Source organism: Triturus cristatus, chromosome 12 (genome assembly GCF_964204655.1).
Source record: "Triturus cristatus chromosome 12, aTriCri1.1, whole genome shotgun sequence".
Lineage (NCBI taxonomy): Eukaryota > Metazoa > Chordata > Amphibia > Caudata > Salamandridae > Triturus > Triturus cristatus.
Genome location: NC_140595.1, coordinates 47656995 through 47675607, shown reverse-complemented (window position 1 = coordinate 47675607; position 18613 = coordinate 47656995). Strand labels below are relative to the sequence as shown.

The window sequence follows — 18613 nt, the reverse complement described above, 5'->3', positions numbered from 1 at the left end:
AACAGCAAATTATTGACATTGTTGCGTCCGAAAACTACCCTCCAAATGTTTGTTCTGGGAATGCATTAGGTCTTGTATTGGCTTCTGAATATGCACACTTGTAGCCTTTGCATCTTCCTCTGCATCAGAAAATCTACTCTCAGCTGGGTGATCCCTACGGTCCGTTTGTCAGCCTGGCAGTAGTTACTGTTTTTAAGTTGTAGGCGTAATTGTACCACCTCCATATCTCCGCGAACGTTTAAATCTTGTGCTGGTCCCGTGGCATTGGTAGTGTTATCCCTTTTATCAAACTAAAACTTCCCTTGCCTGGATCCAGCCTTTACCATGCTAGCACTTGTTTTTCTTATTTTCGTTATCAAATTTTATTAGGTTTTACCATTCTTGGCAGCATCTACCGACATTAAAGGAACAACATCACTTTTTGTACCAGACCATAGCACGTTATAGTCACACTGGTAGGTGACATCATCACATCAACAGCCCATTATGGGCCCACCACCCAACCCATATCCTTATAATGCTTTTGGGGGCAACCTCTAATTTCATAAATTGGTTGCTATTGGCACGCACACCAGTTGACTCCCCTCCTCCAGAGTACTAGCGAAGTGGGTTCTGCAGGCTTCCAGGCTTGGGCAGTGGCCCTCTTGGCTACCAACAAGGTCACCCCTGTGAAAGCCCTTTCGTACCTCTGTCGCCCTGCTTCCTCTAGGAGACCCAGTAGGGCCACCAGAGGACCCAAGTCAATGTGGCGACCCAGTACCTCCATAATCTTGCACTCTACCCCTCTCCAAAAGAATGATAGACCTGGGCAGGACCAGACCATAGGGAAGAAGTCCGTGACAGGGAAGTAACATCTTGGGCACGCAGCCCACCCGCTGCAGTTGCTGGGGGTTAAGATAGGTCGCTTTTAGTTAGTTGATTTGCACCATTCGAAGCTGTGACGAAACCTCCAGTTCCCCCGGGCCAGGCATTCCTCCCTCCATTCATTGTCCTCCATTTCACCTGCCCACCCCTCCCACCTGTTCCTCAGACAGAGGAAGTTATTGGGTGCAATAATTATCAAGGAGCGATAGATCATGGATAATGGGGCTGGGCAGGTGGGGCTTAAGGTGTAATAACCATGCAGTGTGATGAAGCAGGTGTCATGTGTTCTAGTGCTGGCCTATAGGCCCTGCTCCTTGCCGGTACTCAGCTTGAGCAGTGCTTCTAAAGGTTGACACAACACACTCCATTGTTGTGGCACTGTGTACCTCTCTTCGTGGCTGCCTGGCCACCACTTTCTTTAGCTGTGATTAGTGGTATTCTGCTGCTTTGTTGGCCCCCGATAACATTTTAGTGCACCTGAATTTACCTCCTAGGACAGGATCGTGCTATCGCCAGAGGAGGAGTTGAAAAAAGGCGAGCAACTCTGTGTTGAAAGTAGTGTGAAAACTCAACTCTTCTGATTCCACCACAGCAGTCCTGCCTAAATCCCAGATTATGAAGAGGCAACTGTTTACCATCCCAATAATTTCTACCTCTACTGTGAAGTCTTCTGACAGTGCCCAGTCGTCCAAGAAGGTCCGGTCTATTGCCACACCCTTTTTGACTACTGTGAGAGTGCCATCTTTATTGCATGGTATGCCCCCACTTTTTTTTTTTTTTTTAAACCGTTTATTGCAATCTCAAATAGTTACAAGTATGGGCCTACAACCGTCTGGCCGGCCGCTAGAGTGGCAGAAGCATATGACATACATACAGAAAAATCTCTTGGCGGTGCAAAAAGGGTAAATCAGGAGATATCAGTAGTGCAGGCCACATAACTCCAAACCCACAATACGGTTTCCTTTTGTCAAAACACAACAACACAAAAACAACCACACCCGCAAGGCAACCCGCAATCCCAAGTGACAGCACGCGCTCCTTAAGTGGGGGACCCCAACCAATCGCCAAACTCTGAAGAGGGGAATGAGAACAGATCAAGGACTGGGGAACCACGTGCCCATGGCTGGGGGAGGGGGTCGGCTAGGGGGACGGAGCTGGTGAGGCAGCCGGCAGCAGCGGCGGCTCGCAAATACCCCCGCGATAGGCGTTCCAGGGGCCCCAGATTTTCACCCACGCCCCAGGCTTACCCCTCGCAACATACACCACCTTTTTACGAAACATACACCAATCCATGTGTTCTTTCCAGGCCGACACCGCCGGAGGCCTCTGGGATCCCCACAATTGAGCAATATCACGCTTAGATACCATGTATCCCAGAGTCACCCACCGCGTCTGCGGAACCGAGTAGTCAGTTGGCTCCCACACATTCAGCAAGCATCTCCTCGCTTCAGGCAACAGCACGACACGCGTAACCACTCGCAGGACCTCGTGCACACCACGCCAGAATCGCTCCACCTTTGGGCATTCCCACAGAATATGCAAGAAAGTTGCCAAAGCACCACAGCCACGCTTACACAGTCCATCCTCAGCAGAGCCCATACGTAGAAGCCTTGGCCCCGTCACGTAAACCCGGTGGAGGATCTTAAGCTGAACGAAGCGAAGGCGAGCCGGGATGGCCACCTCCTTCGGAGAGGCCACCGCGGACATCCAGTCCTCGTCGTCCAACTCCAGCCCATCGGCAACCCAGGCCTCGCGGAGGCCAGTCAGCAGGCCCGATCGGTCGTTGATCAGTTTTTTATATATAAGGGAGATCGTGCTGTCTGGGACATGGCCATCCAGCACTCTGTCCTCCAGGGGGGAAGACTCCGGAATGGACGCGACATCCGGGAAGACGGAGCCCAGCGCGTGGCGGACTTGTAAGTACCAGAAGTACTCACTGCCTTGCAACTGAAACTCCGTCTGCAGCGTCTCGAAAGTTTTGAATCCCCCCCTCGTCCAGAGATCTCCCACTGTGCTGATGCCGATCGTGTCCCATTTCTCGAAGCCCTTCGAGGTCCACAGGGAGCCCAACCTCGCCGACGCATATAGCGGTGACGCCCGGGTCAAACGGTCCTTCCACCCCATAGCTGCGTTAGCCGCGTGCCATACACGCACCATGACACGCGTCGGTCCCGTCAGGCGAGGGTCCGGCGCGCCAGAGTAGAGCGCTCGATTGTAGTCGCCACCGGGCAGGAGCATCTTGTCCATTTCAAATGCCGGGTTCAGGGCGGGCCCGTAAAGGCCATGATTAATCGCAGCTAGTTGGGAGGCCCAGTAATACCGTTTAATATCCGGGAGGGCAACCCCCCCATCGTACCACGGGAGCGTCAATTTAGCCAAGGCAATACGTGGCCTCCCGTCCCAGAACAGGCGACGCTGCAAACTCTCCACCTCTCGGAAGTAGCGCGCCGGAACCAAATCCATAGTGTTCTGGAGAGCGTACAGAAAGCGCGGCAACGACATCATCTTAAACAAGGCCGCTCGGCCGAGCGGCGAAAGCGGCAGACGTCGCCAACGCACCACGTCCTCCTTCAAGCGCTGGAGGGGGGGCAGCAAATTCCGCTCGTAGCGGGCCTCCGGGTCCAGAGTAATATATATGCCCAGGTACCGAAACCCCTGGGAGGCAATCTGGATCGGACAGTCCCGTGGTAGGACCGGAGCCCCCCCGGCAAGCACATATACACAGGATTTCGCCCAGTTGATGACGAGGCCTGAGTTGCGACCGAATGAGCGCAAAACATCAACTAGGACGATCAGTGATTTACGCGGGGAGGCGAGATATAGAAGGATATCATCAGCGTAGAGGGACACACAGTCCTCATGCTCGGGGGTCCAGCGGAGACCACGGATGGAAGGGTGCCACCGCAGCCACTCCGCCAGGGGCTCCAGGGCCAGTGCAAACAGGAAGGGTGACAAGGGGCAACCCTGTCGCGTGCCCCGTCCCAGTGCGAATGGGGCCGAAACTCGTCCATTCACCACCACCTGCGCCAATGGGCCGGAATACAACAACTTGACCCAGCCGATGAAGCCTGGTCCGAAGCCAAACTTCGCCAGCATCGCCCAAATGTATGGCCACTCAAGCGTATCAAGCGCCATGGTGGCGTCCAAGGACGCCAAGATGGCCGGTTCCCGCACGAACGGGACACGCCCGAGCACCCCGTGCAAGCGTCGCAGATTAAGGGCCGTGTTACGATGGGGTATGAAGCCGGACTGGTCTTGGTGGACCAAGTCGCCCACCACGCCGACCAGCCGGTTGGCCAGCACCTTGGCGAGGATTTTGGGCTCCGCGTTCAAGAGCGAGATAGGCCTATAGGATGTGACCCGCTCACGGGGTCTCCCCTCCTTGTGGATCACCACGATCGTGGCCAGACGCTGGTCCGGCGGAAGGGAACCCCGCGAGCGGGCCGCCAGGAACATCGCGCGCAGGTGGGGCGCCAGCACATCCGGTCGCAGCTTGTACAGCTCGATAGGAATGCCATTGGGGCCCATGGCCTTGCCAGATGCGACCGAGCGGATAGCAAGAGCAATTTCGTCCGAGGTGGGAGGAGCGTCCAGCGAATCCCTGTCCTCCACCGAAAGGGAGGGCAGCGCGATGTCCCGAAGCAGGGCATGGGAATCCTCCTCCGAGCAGGGAGAAACCGGGGAATACACCTCGCGGAAATAATCCGCGAAGCAGGAGACAATGGCGTCCGGCTCGGTGACACATACACCATCCATCCTCTCGATCAACGGAACCACACGACTCGCTCTCTCCTTTTTATCCAACCACGCTATCAATTTACCAGCCTTATCACCCACATCATACAGTCGCCCCTGCTGCTCTCTACTGAGGCCCCTGGCCGCCTCCGTGACGAGGGCCCTATAGGCCGCCTGCTTGAGGTGTAGGACATGCAATGTGGCATCCGTCACCCCGCTCCCCAGGTCACCCTCTAGTTCAGTAATTTCGGCCTCCACCCGGGTTACCTCCTCCCGCTCGCGCCTCCGGGCATGGGAGATAAAGGAGAGGGCCTCCCCCCTGAGACCTACCCTAAAAGCCTCCCAAAGGGAGATAGCCGAAGGGACAGACCCCACATTCTCCTCAAAGTACCGCTGCAAGGATTTGATCAATTCGGCTCGAATAGTGGGGTCGCGCAGGTACCAGGCATTGATTGGGGCTACCCTGCCCTCCCCCCTCGGGAAGACATCAAAGTGCAGCAGTAGTGGGGAGTGATCTGAAATACCCCGCGCCAAATGGCGCACCTCTCCCACTCTCCCAGCATAGGCCGCAGGAACAAGGATATAATCAAGCCGCGAGAGGCTACCATGGGCACCCGAGTGGAAGGTGTATTGCAGCTGCGCGGGATGCTTTAGTCGCCAGCAATCCACCAATCCTAGTGTATCTAAAAGGCCGGACAGCCACGCCTGTGCCCGGGGGAGGTCCCTAGGGGGATGACGATCCATAGACCCAGAGGCCACCGCGTTGAAGTCCCCCCCCCAACTACCAGAAGCCCACCCGGGAGGTCAAGGAGGAGGCGCCCCAGGTCCGCAAACGTGGTAGATTGCAACCCCGGCGGAACGTACACTGATACAAAAACGACCACTCTGCCCTCCATTCTACCCACCAAGACAGTGTAACGTCCCCTCTCATCATGGCGCACCTCATCAATTTCCAATGGGAGCGAGTTCTTAATCATGATGCCCACCCCCCGCGAGCCCGAGGTGAAGCCCGAATGGGCCACCAAGCGATAGCCTCTCCGATTCATGGCATGAAAGGAATTACCTATAAGGTGCGTCTCCTGCAGGAAGATCACATCTGGTGAAATTCGTTTCAGATACTGCAGGACCACACCACGCTTAATCCTATCCCCCAGTCCGTTAACGTTCCATGATAACAGTCAGATCCCTACCCCCCATCATACATGGAAGCCATCAATCGTCCCCCAAAGAGCATCTCAAAAACAACAATACAGTAAAGGGTTCGCCTTGCGGTGCAAACAAACAACACTCCACCCCCACCCACCCATCCCAACAGAACTCCCCCCTCCCTGCACCCCTGCATGAGCCCAGACAGCCCCCCCAAAGTGCAGTGTGCCTGTCGCCCCATAGATAAAAAACTAACTAGTCCCCCAGAGGAGGAGGGAAAGCCCCCAATGGACTCCGTACGACCTCCATAGGAGGGGAACATACACGATCAGTGAATGGTAACCAAAATGTTGTCCAGAGCAAGGCCTACTATTCACCCCTCAGTTCTGATCCGGCGAGCCCTCCCCGCCAACCGCACCCCCCCCCCCCCCCCCCCCCCCGGCCCCGATCCCCAGGCAGAGTATCCAACCAGTCCCCAGCCGCCTCGGGACGGTCAAAAAAGTGCGTGCGACCATCCACCTCCACCCTCAGCTTAGCTGGAAAAAGCATTGAGTACTTAAGGTTCAGGTCCCGTAGGCGACGTTTAACTCCGAGAAAACTCAATCTCTGCTTTTGGACCGTCGGAGTAAAGTCAGGGTAGAAATTTACGTCCATATTATCGAGCTTGACCGGTCCCTGTAGCCTGGAAGTCTGCAGGATAGCGTCTCTGTCCCGAAAGTTAAAAATCCGGGCAATGAGAGGCCGCGGCGGGGCTCCGACCTTAGGTCTTCCTCCGGGGACCCTGTGAGCCCGTTCCACCGCAAAAAGTTTACTCAGCCCCCGGGGCTGGAGATGGGTGAGGATCAGGTCTTCCACAAACAAATCCGCCGCCTCCTCCTCCCGTCCCTCCGGCACCCCGACAATACGAACGTTGTTCCTCCGGGCCCGACCCTCGGCGTCCTCCAATCGACGGTCCATCATGGCGCTCGCCTGGCCAAGCCGGTTCACCTCCTTTTGAAGGGCCGCCACGTCTGTAGTGAGACTCGAGGTGGTGTGGGCCAGGGAATCGACCCGGTCATTTGTTTTAGACAAGTCGGCTCTCACCAGGCCCACATCCACCAGGGCCGAGTCTATCTTCTGCGCAAGAGTATCAAAGCGCTGGTCCACCGAGGCCTTCATCTCGGCAATGGCGCCCATGACGTCCCGGAGGGTCAGATCCGCGGGCTGAGCAGACTCCTCAGCCGGGCCCGCGGGGGATGTACGCTGTGCCTCTGGGGATCCCTTCTGGAGGGTGTAGCGGTCCATACTGTTTGACTGATGTGCCGGGCCGCGGCGGGTCGATTTCACCTTTGCCCGGTCGCCATCTTGCTTTGTGGACATGTCGCACTCCCAAAGTCGTGCCAATCTCCTCGAAAGGGCCGATAAACCAGTTCACGGGTTCCGTGGGGGGGTGACCACTGGACCGCAGGACAACTCACAGCCGGCGGGTCAGCCAGGCACCGGGACAAGGCCACACCACCGCACCCCGCTCCGCAACCCTACCTCGCTTGAGGGCAAGGAGGGCGCAAAAGCGAAAGTGAAAGCGCGGGGTACGCGAGTCGCCCAGCCCTGCCCGCCGCTGTTGTTCGCTTTGTCCCCGGATCGCCCCACAACTCCAATCCGGGGGGCCGGCGCGGAGAAGGCCGCAATCTTCGATCGGTGCTCCCACCAGTATCCGGGGTCCGATTCGAAAACGGAAAACGGGTGCCGCCTCAGCTCGGGTACACAGACACAGTCCCCTCATCAAAGACAGGATATAATCAGGATTAATTCAGGAGGTCGCGGAGGTCCTCGGGAGCTTCGCACCTACGCGGCCATCTTGGTTGCGCGCTAGGCTCCTCCGTATGCCCCCACTTTTTGCTGAATTGCTGAATGTACTTTGACTGAGTGTGCCCTAGGCTCCTGCCAATCCGGTGCCCAGGGCCTATGTTCCTTCCCTAAACCAAAACCTCCAACCCAAATTGGCAAGCCCTGGCCACATGTCAGCCCCTGGTAAATGGTACCCTAGGTACCCAGGGCCTTGTGACCAGGGAAGGCCTCTAAGGGCTGCAGCACTCATTGTGCCACCCTTAGAGGCCCTGTACCCTAACCCACACACTGCCCTTGCAGGCTGAGTGTCTGGGTACAGGACAAAACAGTCGACATGGCACACATCCCTGTGTGCCATGCCCACAACCTACACTGCCCTGACCTACATCAGCCACCCCTCTAGCTGGGTGCCCTATGCCAGAGGTGAGAGCACAGGAGCATGACCCCTGTGCCCCTACAGTACCCAGGTCCATTCCTGGGCCCTGTAAGTGCAGTGCTGCCATTTAAGAGTACATGGTGCTGGGAGCTTGTCAAACACGAACTCCACAGCACCATAATGGCAACACTGAAGACTGAGAAGTTTGGTATCAAACTGCTCAGCACATTAAACCCGCACTGATGCCAGTGTGGGATTTAATGTACCAAGCACCACAGAGGGCATCTTAGAGAGGCCCCCTGAAACCTCACCTACAATCCACGTCTGGTCTGAGAGGCAGCCTAGGCTGCCACACAGCAGACATGTTGCTGGACCCCTGGGTAGGAGAGCCCCTGCTCTTGTGGGCCTGCAACAATGCACATCCTGGGCGAGGTGCTAGATCTCCTCCCCCAGGATGGGCAGGGGGAAGCTTCAAAGGCATGCCGCCTCTGTGAGCTTCCCCAGGCCACTTGCAACCCCCACTCTAGCTGGAAGCTTGGCCGGAAACCCCAAATAAGGCCAGGTGATGTGCCAGCCTGCCAACCCCACCCCTCAGGTGGGGTAGGCGAGGTGAAGCACATCTCTGGGCGCTCGCCATCTTGAAGATGGGAGGCCCTACCCAATCAGTACTAGGCTACTGCCCCCCCTCCCACAGGAGAGTGGCAGAATAGGGGGTGTATCCACCCCAGGACAGGGACCCATTGGTCCCTGCCCTTTACCTACCTGTAACGCCCCTAAATCTAGTGGCACCCTGAACCTTCCTTTTCCAGATTCCGAAATACAAAGAAGAGCAAGAAGAAGACCTGCCCTGCAGCTGCTAAGAAGAGGAAGACACCAACTGCTTTGGCCCCAGCCCTACCGGCCTGTCGACCCTCGAACCTGCTCCTGCTACAACCCAGCACCTGTTGTGGCCAGCAACCTCTCAAACCCCGGAGGACCTACCTACCTTTTGTCTCTAAGCACCTGGGACTCCCATGAGTAGAGGCTCTACTCAAAATCTGCTTGTAATCCCTGGCATCGGCCCGGAACCGTGAACCCTTCACACTCTGCACCCGCCAAGCATGGCCTGTGCCGGAGTGAACCAAGACCACGAGGACGACCCCACGGAGACTGTGACCCCGAGTCCGGCACCCAAGGACTTCACTCAACGCTCCCGACGACGCCTGCAGCCTTAGAACCAGGTACCCCCCCCCCCCCCCCCCCAACCGCGATCAACTGAGGGTAGAATTTCCCGACACCAAAAGGCACCCCGGCACCCTGCAGCCCCTTGTGCCCAACACCGGGGTACCTACCTATCCTCCAACTACCCAACTTGCCTCTCGAAGTGGTGGTGGCACCTGAAGAATCTTCGTCCCCGAGCTTGCAGTCTTTTTCTAAACCGGAGCTTTCCCATTGAAATCAATTGAGCGCCCGAAGGCTCAAAAGCACCCTGCACCCAGCTGCCCGAGTGGCCCTGGCAGTGTAACCTCTACACCCATCTACTTCCCCATTTGCCTAACGAGAACATACTATACCTGCACCTTGAATTTTCTTCCATAGGGAATCATTGACTGTTTTCTATGAAATTTCTTCTAAGTGTCAACTTTTAAAATGGCAAAATATTGCCTAAAATCATAACGGTAACTAAGTCGACTTTTATCACTTGCTTCTAAGAACTGTTCCAGGACTGAATCTAGGATCCAGTCCTGGAGTTTGAAAAGTAATCCTGAAAGTAATCTATTGCAAATAACTTAACTTCCATTGAACTCAATGCATTATTGTGTTTGAAATTGTGTTGCCTATTGCAACAACTTGTAACTATCTACAAAAGCCAATTGCATATTGCAAAAGTATTTACCTCCAGCATCTCATTCTGAGAAAGTGTATTTTAATACCTATTGTTGGTTTTAAAATAAAAACAGCATATATATATTTTTTTTTTATATATAAACCATTGGCCTAGAGTTCAGTTATTGAGTGTGTGAAACCATTTGCTGACTGTGTGTACAACACAATGCTTTACACTGTCCTCCGATACTGCCTTACTGCTCGACCAAGCTACCACTCTAGAGAGTAAGGTTATATCTAACTTTAACCTCTGCCAAACCTCTGGGGACTGTGGACTCTGTACACACTGTACATATTTGGGAACAGTATATACAGAGCCACTTTCTCACAGCAGGCTTCATTTTTTATGTGAAGGTAGGTATGAGCCTTCTTACTAACTCAGTTGACAAACTTCAGTAATGCATAAACCAGTTTCCTTCATGTCTACATTGCAACTGATGATCACACTATCCAAAAATGGATTTCTCGACCTCCACATGTATTCTCCACTGCCACATCTGCTAACGCTGCCTGTGCAGCAATCATATCCTCAGATGCCTACTCCGCAACGTCCTCCAATGTCTGCTTCTGCTTCACCTCTGTACCCCAACACCTAGGTACCTGAGGGAGAGATTCTAATGACTTGTGATCAGGAATCAGATCTAGACTAAGAGGAAGTTGAAGTCCTGGAGGAAGGGCAGGAGGTGGAAGGTGGTCACCATGATGTGAGGAATGAAGGAACTTCATCCCAAAGAAAGTGACAAAACCACTCTGCTAGCAGACTCCACTGGGTGCCATTTCCCATAACCACCTAGAAAGGGCAGCCAAAATTATGACCTCCTGGTGTCTTGAGTAGTGCAGATGTACTTTTTTATGACTTCCAGGAACAAACCAGTAAAAACTCTTAATGTCATCCCTATACTGGATCTTATTGGAAAGGGACTAGAACCGATGCAGACCTTTCCAGTGGTACAAGCAGTATTACCATTGGGTGGGGGTGGGGTTGGGGGGGGGACGACAGTTGACATGTATAACTTGTCATCTCGTGCTGAGTACCTTTAGTGTGGCGGCAGCTCGAAGCCGTTAAGAAAATATATAGCCTTCCATCCATCTGAGGTCGATAAAATGACTACCATTGAGTTGGGTAACCAACATCTGTTGTTCAGCGCCCAAGATGCCTACGGGTGGAAACGCACTTTACAAATTTGTTATATTATAAAAATAATCTATTTGGGGCTCGGTCTGTCCAGATGAGCACAGGTGTGTTGCCAACCTAGGCCACTGAGTCAGTTCCACGACCGCGACATACATTGAGGCAACAGATGCATTTTGATGGACATACCCTGTTTGGTAAACCGCACAGTTTAAAATTTAGCATGATCCGAGTCCTGCACCCTTTTCACATCCTTTTTGTCTCCACATGCTTGCAGGCCTATAGAGGAAGTTGGAACCAGTACAGTTATCAAGGACAACAATATTACCTCCCAGACAGTCTGGATATGATCCCAGCTATGCCTACAACAGGGGCCAATGTCAAGGCTATTGTAAATCAAAAACAATGAAGAGGTGCTGCTCATTCTTGCTCCCAGAATGACCAAAAGCAAGCCACTCCTCAATCGCCACCTACTCTCAGCCACCTGTGCCCCCTACTGACTTCAATACAGCATGTAAGGGGAAGAATTGCATGTTTTATTCCTGATTGGAAGATCACTATTGATCGCTGGGTGCTCCAAAGAGTGCTGTCTGGAGATACTCTGGAATTTGTAGAAAAGCTTCCCAACCTTCCACTTTTTTCCACCCAAGAAGGAACGCCATCAGCCCTGTAGAGAACAGCAACAAGAAAGTATTCACCCTCCTCCTAAAAGGAGCAATCCAAGGACTCAAAATCCCAAAGGAGATCTGTTCTTTCAATCCACAGTCCTTCCTGGTTAGGAAGGAGACCGCATAGTGGAGACAAATTTTATATCTCCTGAACTGAACATGTTCCTGAAGTCCTTTTTTTTTTTTTTTTTTTTTTTTAATGTTACCTTGCAGGAACTCATTATGGCAGGAGTGTTCCTTACCTCACTGGATATTCGGGATGGTTACTTCAGTGCCCAATACATCCAAACATCTTTGATATTTCTGTGGCGAGTGGGCACTACCGACTCAAAGCACTTTCAGACTAAAGTCAGCCCTCTGACATTCACAAACCGCTTGGCCACCATGGCCACAACCTTACACAGACATGGGCGCCAGGTGAACCCATCCCCTAGAGGACTGTCTCCTCGGCGCTTTATCAGGAGAAGAGGCCTGTACCTCCGCAGCTACTTTTGTTGAACCTTTCCGTTGGTTAGGTCTTTCACAGAATGCTCAAAAATATCCCTCAACCCAGCAACAAAACTGCAGTTCCTACACCCATGTATTGTAAAAGCATTTACCTTAGCTGAGCGACTGGTGAAATCTATAGCATTGGTGAAGATCTTTACTAAAGTGGTGGTTCCAGTCAGTATTTACGAATCCTTTCTGGCTTAATGTCATCATGCATCATATTGGGGTCCTGCGAGCTGTGGATGAGGATGATTCAGCAAGAGCTGTATCCGCGATGAATGCAAGTAACTGGATCTTGGAACAATGCAATGCAGGCATCCAAAAGGCTCTATCCGGCCCTGCTGTGCATAGATTCCCAAGAAATATCAATGCAGGTCTTCCATCCCAAACTACTAAGGACAGACGGACAACCGAATCATTGATAGGATGAGAAGTCCACATGCAGGATTTGTCCACACATGGACTTTTGTTGTAAAAATTCGCTTAAACGTCTTGGAAATGTTGTCCATCGGGGTAGGTCTAAAAAAGCATTCCATCCAATACTGGCGAGCTCAAACTGTGTTAGTCAGTACAGACCACACAAGAACGATGTACTGAATCGCCAAAAAGGAATGCACAGAATCTGTGGGGGTGGACCATGGGCCCAGAGGGACCAGGCAGATGCTCTGTTTTACCCTCCCAGACTGCCACAAGTGGGAGCTCATCCAGGATCAACTGCCGTAGGTGTTCCAAAAATGGGTAAAACTAACTAGACCTTTGTGCCACCGTGTAGAACAATTAATGTCAGTGCTACACTTGCAGGTACTGCAACCTGGATTTAAGAGCAATGCCTTCTTGATGATATGGTCAAGCACCTTTGGCATATCTGTAAGAAAGTGGCTCTGTATATACTGTTCCCAAATAGGTACAGAGTCCACAGTCCCCAGAGGTTTGGCAGAGGCTAAAGTTGGATATAACCTTACAGTAAGGCAGTATCAGAGGACCATGTAAAGCATTTGTTGTACACACTCAGTCAGCAAATGGTCTCACACTCAAGAACTGAACTCTAGGCCAATGGTTTTGTATAAAAATATATTTTATTTTAGAACTAACAATAGGTATAAAAATATACTTTCTCAGAATGAGATGCTTTAGTTAAATACTTTTAATAGGCAATAGACTTTTGAATGCAATAAATTTGTTGCAATGGGCAACACAATTCAAACGCAATCATAACATTGAGCTCAATGGGAATTTCTAAGTAAATGCAATTAATTACTTTTAGGATTACTTTTCTAACCACAGGACTGGATCCTAGATTCAGTCCTGGGACATTTCCTGGATACAGGTAAGTAAATACGTTTTGGTTACAGGTATGATTTTTAAGGAATATTATATTTTAAAAGTTGAAACTTTTTCACATAGAATCACCAATGTTATCCTATGGGAGGTGATTCACTTAGCAGGTAAGTAGGGTTATTGTTACTTTTTCTTACTCCGTGTTGGATCCTGGATCCAGCGCTGGTGCATCTCCTGTAAACAGTTGAAAGAATACGCTTTTGTTACACGGGCGATTTTTAAGGAATATTTGTAAGTTTGGAAAATTGACTTTCTGGCAAAAACCAGGCAATGTTATCCTATGGAGGAAAATCAAGTTATAGGTAAGTACGGTTGTAATTACATTTCAGGGTCCGTGCTGGGCACCAAGATCCAGCACTGAGATCTCTCCTGATAACAGGTGAGTAATTTCGTTTTCATTATTCGGCTGATTTTAGGTGAATATTTTAAAGTTTCAAAACCCGACACTTAGAAGAATTTCCGAGTGAAACCAGTCAATGTTGCCCTATGGAAGAAAAGTGAGTTATCGGCTTTTGGGTAACTTCTCGACTGGAAGAGTTAAGGTTCTGGACATAGACTCTGGGATCTCCCAGGGTCAGGTAGGTACAGTTGTTACACCCTCAGCGGCACAGGAGCAGCCGGGTGCAGAGAGTTAGGCCCAATGTTATCCTATGGCGGGTAGGGGCCCTTTGGTTGGTGGCTGATGGCAAGCAGGCCACGCAGCTGTGGGAGCTGGGCTCCTGGTCACTTACTCGAGCAAGTGGGGAAGTAGATTAGGATAGATGTTGCACTTCAAGGGGCACTCGGGCAGCTGGGTGCAGGGAGCTTTTGAGCCGTTGGGCGCTCAATGGTTTTCTATGGAGAAGTTTCAAGACGAACAAAGGCTGCAAGCTTGGGGACGAAGATTCTTCAGGTGCGACCACCACTTCGAGAGGTAAGTTGGGAAGCTGTAGGTTAAGTAGGCACCCAGGAGCTGGGCACAGGGGACCGCAGGGCGCCGGGTGCAGGGATGTCTTTTTGTGTCGGGAAATCTTACCCTCAGCTGGTCGTGGTTGGGGGGCGGGGGGTCTCTGGTATTGAGGCTGCAGGCGTCCGGAGCATCGAGGAGGGTCCTTGGGTGCTGGATTCGGGGTCACAGTCACCGGGGGGACGTCCTCGTGGTCTTTGTCCACTCCGGCACAGGCCAGGCTTGGCGGGTGCAGGAGTCGCGGTTCCTGGCTGGTGCCAGGGGTCTGTTAGTTGCTTTGAGCAGAACCACTGCTCGTAGGAGTCCCAGTCTTTTTAGAGTCACAAGGCAGCCAGGTCTTTCGGGGTTTTAGAGGTTGCTGGCCACTGGAGATGCCGGATTTTAGCAGGAGCAGGTTCGAGGGTCGACAGGCCTGTAAGGCTGGGGCCAAATCAGTTGGTGCCTTTCTCTTGTTAGCAGCTGCACGGCAGGTCTTCTTTCTTGTTCTTCTGGCTTGTTTCGGAATCTGGATCTGCGGAAGGAACCTTCAGGGTGCCCCTAAATACTAAATTTCGGGGTGTTACAGGTAGGTAAAGGGCAGGGACCAATGGGTCCCTTCCCTGGGGTGGGTACACCCCCCTATCCTGCCACTCTCCTGTGGGAGGGGGTCAGTAGCCTAGTCCTGATTAAGCAGGGCTCCCCATCTTCAAGATGGCGATAGCCCGGATATGTGCTTCACCTCTCCTCCCCCACCTGAGGGGTGGGGTTGGCAGAGGCTGGCACACCCCCTTTCCTCACTTGGGTTTTCCCGGCAGAGTGGATGGCCGAACAGATAGGGGCCAATTGCTGAGTACAGCAAGTTGCCTGGAGAAGCTCACAAAGGCAGCATGCCTTTGAAGCTTCCCCCGCCCATCCTGTGGGAGGAGACCTAGCACCTCGCCCAGGATGTGCATTGTTGCAGGCCCAGGAGAGTGGATGGCTCTCTACCCAGGGGTCCAGCAACATGTCTGCTGGGTGGCAGCCTAGGCAGCCTCTCAGTCAGGATATTGGTTAGGGTCAGGGGGCATCTTTAAGATGCCCTCTGTTGTGCATCTTAGATTAAATCCCACACTGGCATCAGTGTGGATTTAATGTGCTAAGAAGTTTGATACCAAACTTCTCAATCTTCAGTGTAGCCATCATGGTGCTGTGGAGTTCGTGATGACTACCTCCCAGCACCATATACTCTTAATGGCCGCACTGCACTTACAGTGCCCAGGAATGGACCTGGGTACCGTAGGGGTACAGGGCTCATGCACCTGTACCCACACCACTGGCATAGTGCACCCAGCTAGAGGGGTGACTGAGGTATGCCAGGGCACTGTTGGTGGGCATGGCAGCAGGGATGTGTGCCATGTCGACTGTTTTGTTCTGCACCAAGACACCCAGCCTGCAAAGGCAGTGTGTGTGTGTCAGAGTACAGGGCTTCTAAGGGTGGCACAAAAAGTGCTGCAGCCCTTAGGGACCTTCTCTGGTCACAGTGCCCTGGGTACCTATGGTACCATTTACCAGGGGCTGACATGTGGCCAGAGATGTCAATTGGGTTTAGGCTTCAATACAGTTTTAGGGAAGGAACACAGGCCCTGGGGTCCTGATTGGCAGGGCCCCAGAGCACATCAAGTCAAAGAGCATTAGTAGTCTGGCAACAAAAAAAGGGGGGGGGCTACTGCAACAGAAACCCACTTTCTCACACTGGGTCCAGACTCTGCGCGTTCAGCTCCGAACAGAAAAGCACGTTCCGACAATAAGTAGACCTCAAAGGTAAACACGGCCCTAAAGCAAATGGAACCAGATTGAGAAACAGCACAAAGTGGCTCAGGGTGGAGCGCACAAACTTATGCTGAAAAGTGTCTCAGCATCTATCATGTTTAAAACGTGTTGGACAAATTACTGCATGAAGAAAGCTCTTCGGGCGGAAGTGCACATAAATGGTAATGCTAAAGTAATAATGATGAAAGGTAACCTCTCGTTTAAAGGGTGACGTCCATACAGTGCTGAATCGAGTCTACACCACTTGAGTATGCTGAGACACACGTGTGTGTGCGCGCGTTCGTTTGTTCTCAACTTCTGGGAAAGTGAAAGTCCGAGAACCACGGCCTGCACAAGGGGGGAGAGACTGCGTGGGAGACAAGCGCAGACACGCTAATTATAAACAGATGGCCCCTGCGTGCCGCTGCTGGCTCCCGAGAGCAAAACGCTCTGGAAGTAAACCTATCACAAAAAGCTGGGACTTCCGCACACCTTTGGCCAATTGTGTACTAAAGCCAGACGCAAAGGCCAACCGCATGTGAGCACCACACGCACAAGCTTCTACACAAGCTGTAGTGATTCCAAGAAGTCGATTTCCTATGCAGCGCATGCACGCTGCCATAGGCTCGCCCTAAAAATTACTGGAAAGTCCCAGTCTGACTACCGAGTGAGTAAAACTTGTTCTTCAATGAAAGATACCAACTCTGGAGAACTGGACTTACAGGCTAGTAATTTGTGTACAGAACATGTATTGAAATATTTCTATATCTTGAAATGTTGTTGGATATATAAAGGTGATCTTCGTTATACCTGCCATATCGTGCATCTGGAGTTTTTGTAATTTTTTTCTCAAAGGTGGTCTGTTATTTCATATGTTTTAGGTGGTAAATGGGTATCTTTGCTGTGTGAGCTTGAGCCCTAGTTTCGGCACCTACAAGGTGGTTATAAATTGCTAGTCATTACTGAAATATAATAATCTAAACCTATTCCTTCTACAATTTTAGAGGATAAAAGCTGGAAAGTCTGAAATCACCAGATTCTTTCAGAAACCAAAGACTCAAAGCACTCCCAGGGTAAGATTGAGAGAACAATTTGCATGTCTCCAAGTAAGATGTCCTTGTGATTTCCGATTTCAGTGGTACTGTCTACTCTATTCAGATGATTCTAGAAGTAACACAATAACTTGCTTCACTTCTATTCTCCACCTGGCTCTGATTGCTAGAGTCTGGCCAGTTTATGAATAGCAACCAGTGTCAGAGGTAAGTTCTATATGTTGTCTCTGGAGAGGGAGCTATAGCTTATCATCCAACAGACCAGTTTTAAGACAGCCTATTTTAAAGAACAAGAAGCTTGCGTTTTTAATTGTATGCTAAAGTTCTAGTTGGTAGGGCTGCGTATTTAGTGATTACAGGGTCAAACTTTGCCACATAAAATCTTTGTAAAGAGTTTTGCTAACCTTCATTTGTGCTGAAGGCCAGTTTTGAGACCTATTAATGGTGTTTTGTAAAATGGGGGAAATAGATGGTAAGTTTTGCTGTAATCCTCTCTGAACTGTGTCGGAGAGGTAAAAATGTATATTGGAAAGCCAGCTTTTTGAACTTGCAGAAGAAAAAAACACATCTTTTCTTGGTGGTTGATTTATTTATGATAAACCTTTGTTCCTGTTTTTCTTTACCTGTTGACCGTGAATATATCCCTTTCAGAAGTTATGTTGGAGATTCTTAAAGTTAAATACATCAACTTGTGTGGGATCCCAAAACACCTTTTTTAACAAACATTTTCAAATTGAAATCAAATGCAATTTCAATCTGTTTTAAAAACCAAGTCCAGTTGGCCTGATTAGATCTCAAAATAGTACATTTGAGTAAAAGCAGTAATTGCTGCTTCTTTGCTTAAACTGTACAGTAGTGCAAAGCTCACCCTGCAACTTTAAGAATTCCGATTTTCTTTTCTTTCTCTTCTCCTCACCCGTTGTGCAGAGGAGAGCGTCAATGAGGCGCTCTTTGTTTCCAGTTACTGAACGAAGAGCTCAAATACTGCTGCCTCCCATGAACGTAATCTGTTGAGAGCAGTTTTGCTTCATCTTTTTGTCTGTTGATTTAATGTTTAAAGAGTTCTGCCAAATTTTCCTTCATGTAGTGATATTTTGTAGCTCTTTACTGTCTGTTTTTCGTATTTCATTTCTTTTGCCATCATACCTGCATTTTTCATGTGTCATACAGAAGGCTGAAAGAAAGGGAGAGGTGTTGGCTTTGAACCCAAATTGGCGACCTTTAGGAGTGCGAAGTCCTCAGTCGCTTAGTAATGCAATGGTGCACTGCCTCTTGTCCTCAAGACATCGGTGTTCAGCGATAAGAATCAGATTTCATCTCTTGAACTTCCACAAGTAGTTTGTGAGGAAGTTATCCCATTTACTGTAAGGATGATACTATAGGGTCTGTTGTACCAGGCATCAATCC

General features: G+C 51.0%; 1 protein-coding gene across 2 annotated transcripts in view; it reads left to right on the top strand.

Moving 5' to 3' along the window:
* Positions 1–18613, top strand: part of CHAF1A (chromatin assembly factor 1 subunit A) — a 103088-nt gene that overhangs the window by 23386 nt on the left and 61089 nt on the right. For both annotated transcript variants that reach the window (XM_085639262.1, XM_085639263.1), the window contains exon 7: positions 17159–17227. In XM_085639262.1, the coding sequence (XP_085495388.1) occupies positions 17159–17227 (69 nt within the window). The remainder of the gene's footprint in view (positions 1–17158; positions 17228–18613) is intronic.